General features: G+C 38.0%; 1 protein-coding gene across 2 annotated transcripts; it reads left to right on the plus strand.

Moving 5' to 3' along the window:
• Positions 1-628: 628 nt before the first annotated feature.
• On the plus strand, positions 629-3,850 carry LOC126162870 (elongation factor 1-alpha). Of its 2 annotated transcripts, none has more exons than XM_049919650.1 (9): positions 629-767; positions 1,418-1,596; positions 1,687-1,866; positions 1,943-2,110; positions 2,209-2,469; positions 2,569-2,844; positions 2,943-3,063; positions 3,150-3,316; positions 3,400-3,850. In XM_049919650.1, the coding sequence occupies exons 2-9, from the start codon at positions 1,453-1,455 to the stop codon at positions 3,469-3,471; spliced, it is 1,389 nt and encodes a 462-aa protein (XP_049775607.1). In that variant the 5' UTR covers positions 629-767; positions 1,418-1,452; the 3' UTR covers positions 3,472-3,850. The 2 variants fall into 2 exon arrangements, with proteins under 2 accessions (XP_049775607.1, XP_049775606.1); XM_049919649.1 differs by having other exon boundaries at positions 710-820.
• The last annotated feature ends 2,800 nt before the right edge of the window (positions 3,851-6,650 follow it).

Raw genomic sequence — 6,650 nt, forward strand, 5'->3', positions numbered from 1 at the left:
TTTTAGTTTGTATCTCACCTGTGATTTGAACATCAAATAATCTTAGAAAATAATTTTCAACAATTAAAAAAATACAAATAACAATGTTAAACATTGTAGTAAAACATTACTAGAGAAATATAGTGGTTATTTACTTTCGAACAGCATACCAGTAGAACAACCTTTTAATTATCGTAAGATTGCATTAAGTGAGAAATGAAATAATTTTCATGAATGAATGACCTCAATTGCAATCCAGAAGCAGGACCACACACAATGTTTTTCTGATCGTAGTTTGATAGTTCAGTAGATGCGGATCAGTGTAATAACCCCGTTAAAGTCTCAACAACAACCAACACATGAGTTGCTTTTCACTTGCACTTTCATGGAGTATTTATAAACAGCTGCTTCCTACAGCATTTTCACCGCCTCATTTTAGTAATGCAGGCAGCTGCTTACGCTTTCAGTACTATAGGAAGTTGAAAACCCCGCGCAAGTAATGGCTGCACGATGCCCATTGGCTGTTCCATCTAGCAGACGTCCCCAAAGCGCTGTACGCTATTGATTTTTCCTGAAAATGTTTTAAAAGAATAATATACATAAAATTAAACAAAAAGTATTTGTTAAATATTAATTCAATTTGTTCAAAAGCAAATTTCATATTCAAAACTGTCAACTTTCCTTTACCTTCCTTTACGGAAGTTCCCCCTCTACGAGATTACTTGCCTGCCCACCAAGTGCGCATGTCTATTGGCTCTGTCGTTCTCTTTCTGCCGTGGCATCTGGAGGTGAGTAGGACTGTCTGCAGTGTTCTGCGTATCGGGTGGATATCACAGTAAAGGTTTGCCATCCGAAAGCATTTGCTTGATTTTTTAAATGTTAGAACTCTTGTGTTTCTGATAGTATTAATATTTATATGTATTTTTGATACTTTCCTCGGTAACGTAGTGATAGATTTGCAAGTGATCATGCCGGTCGTTATGGCCGCGTGGTAGTTAAACCATCGTGATCGGTTTGTTCCTATATGATGTTGCTTTGTTCTGTTACGCATAGAGTATAATTCGTGGTTTTTTACGAGAAGCTTAAAATTCGTAATTTGATAAAGTAAGAGATTTTTGTGCCCACGCTGTAGAGTTACAAAGATGTCTGCCATGTTAGGATTTGACTACCTTAGTAGTTTCGTTAGGTGTTGAATTGAGCAAGAGTGAAGATGCTTTCTTCTTAGTCGTAATTCTGATTTGTGTGAGAAAGTGTTGTCTCGGTAGCTAGGTAGTGTGGATTATTTCGTTCTATAGAGACTCGTAGAATTTAACTATTTTGCTGGTTACGTGATTAGTGCAACAGCAATAGTGTTCCAGTTATCTTACGTGTTAAAATGCATTCATTATATTAGTACCACGTGGCGTATGTTGAAACTAATTAGCAATTTTGGTTTCAGTTATTTGACTGAAGAACTCCCTGTAAACTACCAAGATGGGTAAGGAAAAGATTCACATTAACATCGTCGTCATTGGTCACGTAGATTCCGGCAAATCGACCACGACCGGACACTTGATCTACAAATGTGGTGGAATAGACAAGAGAACCATCGAAAAATTCGAAAAGGAAGCCCAGGAGGTAAGTGCAAAATATTGCTTACAGAGACATTAGTGATATTCGTCGATATTGATGTAACTTGTAAAATGTTCACTATGCAATTTATTGTAGATGGGCAAGGGTTCGTTCAAGTATGCCTGGGTGTTGGATAAGCTGAAGGCAGAACGTGAACGTGGTATCACGATTGACATTGCTTTATGGAAGTTCGAAACTAGCAAGTACTACGTGACCATCATCGATGCTCCAGGCCACAGAGATTTCATTAAGAACATGATTACAGGAACATCACAGGTACATTGCTTAACCATGTGGTATAGTGTGCTTTGATTAATAGCAAGTGACATACATAACTCACAAATATTTTCAGGCCGACTGTGCAGTGTTAATTGTAGCAGCTGGTACAGGTGAATTTGAAGCCGGTATTTCGAAGAACGGTCAGACTCGTGAGCACGCTTTGTTGGCATTCACTTTGGGTGTGAAACAACTGATTGTGGGTGTGAACAAAATGGACTCGACTGAGCCACCGTACAGTGAGGTAAGTGAGAAATGATTGAAAATCTCAACTTGCTGCTGAACGTGCCTAATTATTGGGGTAGCGTGTGTGTAAAATAGTAAGGTTTGCGTTCCTTTCAGGCTAGGTTTGAGGAAATTAAGAAGGAAGTAAGCAATTACATTAAGAAGATTGGTTACAATCCTGCAGCTGTTGCCTTTGTCCCAATTTCTGGATGGCATGGCGACAACATGCTTGAGCATTCTGACAAGATGAGCTGGTTCAAGGGATGGTCTATTGAGCGTAAGGAAGGGAAGGCTGAGGGGAAGACCTTAATTGAAGCTCTTGATGCTATCCTTCCTCCTAGCAGACCAACTGAGAAGCCTCTGAGACTTCCTCTTCAGGTAAGATAAAATTAGTGTACATTACAGAACTTGGGATTAAGTGAATAGTTGCTCAGTACTAAATTTAAGAAAAAACTACTAATTGCATGTAATTTTCAGGATGTGTACAAAATTGGTGGTATTGGAACAGTGCCTGTGGGTAGAGTAGAAACAGGTATTCTGAAGCCTGGTATGGTTGTGACATTTGCTCCTGCTAATTTGACGACTGAGGTGAAATCTGTGGAGATGCACCATGAAGCTCTGCAGGAAGCTGTTCCGGGTGATAATGTTGGTTTCAATGTTAAAAACGTTTCTGTTAAAGAACTTCGTCGTGGTTATGTTGCTGGTGACTCTAAGAACAACCCACCCAAGGGTGCTGCTGACTTCACAGCACAGGTGAGTTCATTGTGTTTGTGTTAATATTGACAGCTGCATTTATCCTAGACTGTCACTTGTACTTTGACCTGTGAGTACAACATTTGTGAAAATTTCAGGTTATTGTTCTGAATCATCCAGGACAAATTGCAAATGGTTATACACCAGTACTTGACTGTCATACAGCACATATTGCATGCAAGTTTGCTGAAATCAAAGAGAAGTGTGACCGTCGTACTGGTGAGTGAACTGCACTTAAATTTGAAAGGTTCTTTAAATGTATCTTAATGTGAACTATTAATGCAAAGTGAAAATGTTTTTCTTAGGCAAGACAACTGAGGAGAATCCTAAATCAATCAAATCTGGTGATGCTGCTATTGTAAACTTGGTACCTAGCAAGCCAATGTGTGTGGAATCATTCCAGGAGTTCCCTCCATTGGGTAGATTTGCTGTGCGTGACATGAGGCAGACGGTTGCTGTTGGTGTCATTAAGGTATGTAATTTTGTGAATTGTCCATCTTATATTATGCAAGGTTCCATATAGATCAATATTAAAACACACGTTCTTCCATACAGAATGTGACATTCAAGGATGTCACCAGTGGTAAGGTAACGAAGGCAGCTGAGAAGGCCCAGAAGAAGAAATAACTAGATGTGCTGATTGGTCCATCAGTGGCGGTTTCCTCGCAGCTCCCTGCACCGCCCATTGTCCATCTTCGCTTATTCAACATGAGCTGCCTTCTCTTTCTTTCCAAGTGGCTATTAAAACATTGTTTCCATCGAAAAGAGTTCAGAAGGAAAGGCCGGTTATCTCCTTTTAGCCCGGCTGTATTAATTTTGTAATTTGTCGATATTACGAGGAGTGTAAAAGCGGATACTTTTTGTTTTCAGTTACGGGAGAGAGAGACTTTCTTTTCCATTCCTTTTTTGTTTTCACATTTTGAATATGTTGTATTACAGTGTAACAGCTTCTGTACATAACTTAATGGTTAAACACAAGGGCCAATAAAGAAGCTTTGAACCATGATTCAGAATGTTTTGCTGTTACCTGCTCCATTTAAATGTAAGAGGGGCTAGATATTTAGTGTTGATAAATAAGTCATGTTGGGTTTGACACTGCACTGTAAAATATTAATTTTGATGTGCAAACCCAGGTTACCACTATTGTATGACAGACCATGTTTCTTAACTTTGTCTTTGTGCTGTTTCTCATGCATTGTTAGTTGTGCAAGGTGGTGTCTATTGGCTCTAATTTTGTGTTAAATATGTCAAAGAGAATGCAGTAGCTCCATGGTATTTTGGTAAGTCAGGATGTTGGAATTCCACATTTTGGGTGGGCCTTTGAGGGTGCAGTAGTGTGCTTTAACTGCTGGTAGTTGTTTGACAGCTAGAGGATGTGGCAGGAGCTAATACTTTGGGCCACTTTTTATTTTAGAGGAATTTTATCCCTTGTAATGTAGTCCACCCATTTTCAATTAATTTTGTATAAGTTAATACAAAGTTTGTTTATGATGAAGTGGACAAAAGCTTCTTGATGCAGTTGAAATGAAATTTTGATCCAAATTATTCACACTTTAGTGGTTAAGTTAAACTACAGTAAGATTTGAAGGCTGCTTGTAGTAAAGTCCTGTAAAAACCTCTATGCCAATAGAACATTTTTTAAACTTATGAAGTAGACCAGTTTCCTGATTTTTGAGGAAATTGTATTTCACATGTAAAGCATCACCATAGCTGTTGGTTGTGCAAAGTAATGTAAATTCAAGCTTTAGTTTGCACAGGTAGGATATCTTTGTGCCATTGAATGTGTGGGCATAATAGTCTTGCCCTACATAACTTAAAATGTCTTATTTTGTGGGCAAAGTTACTTGAGTTTAATCCATTCACAAGGCCAAACTTGGTTGTATAAAGTTCAGTGTTCTGAATGAAAGTTTAATATTAGAATTTTACACATGATTTAAGGTAAAAATTGAAGGCATAGTTATCTGGATGTATTTTTCTTTGTAGTAACCCAACTTTCTGTTGGGCTTTCCATGGGTGGATGTGCAAAGTCAAACAAGGTGTAAGCTGTGGTGTGAATTTATCAATGATTTTTAGGCTGGATTGAGGTATGGTTGGAGTAGAGTATCTATTGAACCTTCCAGAAGCACAGTAGTCTCATTAATTTTAAATTTATCTTAATTCTGGGACTCGTGATAAAATCACTTTATTACAGTTTAAAATTCCACAGCAACTTAAATGTATATTGCTCAAGAGGATAAGTTGTCTCCTAAATAGTCACATATCTGCCACAAACTATGTGTGTCAAAGGTTGCACATGATCTGCTGTTTGTTGGGTGGAACATAATTGCTGAACAGTATTTTATACTTACCTGTCTTGAACAATAGTGATTACACTACAGGTTTCAAAGTTTCAGTATTTTTGCACTAGGCCTAATTAGGTTAGTGTAGTCATTTAGCACAGTTGACAGCAGTTGCAGTGGATTGGATTGCTGTTTCCCAGTAAAGTGAGCAGGTAAGTTCACACACCCAAATTTGCTCAATCACAAGGGAGGCACACAGGCTTTCAGAAAGATGTGCACATATTTTAAAATGATGGAAGCATGCCTGGAATAGTGTTTGTCAACATTGTACATATTTAAAAGAATTTAAATTGGTGCACTGTTATAAGTAAAAATTAATAAACATTTTGTAAGGTTATTGGCGAGGAAAGGACCCTTCCATTGTGTGTTGCTATCTTTGAAATAGGGTATAATCTGTTGCATTGGTATTTTTAGGTACAGGCCAGTTTTGGAAGAAACTTGTTTATCTGAGCAAATGTAATTTATAAAGTAGTTAGCACTCCAAAAAGTATTTTAATTGTGGACAAAAATTGGGGCATAGTCGAGAGAAATAGGATTGTACTTGTACAAAGCTTGTGATATTTCAGCCATTCACCCTACACATTGCACTGTATAAAGAACTAGTATGTAACAAAATCTTTGCACGGCATTGGTGGGAAGACGGTTACAGGACATTTAAGTACCCATTGTACAAATATGAAATTGGGTACCTGTATTTTCATTGTCTGGTCAGAATTTGGAAACCCTAGGCATTTGTGAATTTTCTCAGAAGGCTACTGAAATGTGAAGCAAATTTCTGATGTTATGAATTACACATCCTGATACTGTATTGTGGTGGTTCTGACATTGCCACTTGTCAGGCAATCAAAAATACTGTGCTGTCCAAACGAGTTTCACAAGTGATTTTACTGTGTTGAAGGACAAATTTTGGAAGTAGTTTTCTTGCCTCCCTGATGCAGGTAGTTAAATTTCATGTGTTGGAAGTCTTGTTGTTCATGTTGTATGTGAATGACATTTCAGATTTTTGTAGATGATCCAGTGACCTGTAATAAAGTAGTATTGGAGAAAAGCTGCATAAATATCCATTCAGGCCTCTGGGTATGTTTTGCTGCGAAGATTGGCAGCTTTATTTAGATACACAAATAGCAAAATTGTCAACTTGAAAAAGTTGGTAAAATGCCTATTATCAGTTCATAAAAGAAAATCAAGTAGGCTCAGTTGTAAGTACAATGGTGGCAGACTCCAGTTCCTTTGACAGGATACTGGGTGAAAGTGGTCTACAAAGACTAGTGATGACACATTTGTGGATAGTCTTGGACTATTGCTTAAATTTGTGACTCGTACCAGATAGAATTAACTGGGGATGTTGAACATCCACAAAGGCAGCACGAATAGTCACAGGTGTTGGACTGCCTCCATAACTGGTACAATAAGTACCCTCTTGTCATGCTGTTTGGTGGTTTGCAGAAGTTTTCAGCTTATATTCCT

Source organism: Schistocerca cancellata, chromosome 2, assembly GCF_023864275.1.
Source record: "Schistocerca cancellata isolate TAMUIC-IGC-003103 chromosome 2, iqSchCanc2.1, whole genome shotgun sequence".
NCBI lineage: Eukaryota > Metazoa > Arthropoda > Insecta > Orthoptera > Acrididae > Schistocerca > Schistocerca cancellata.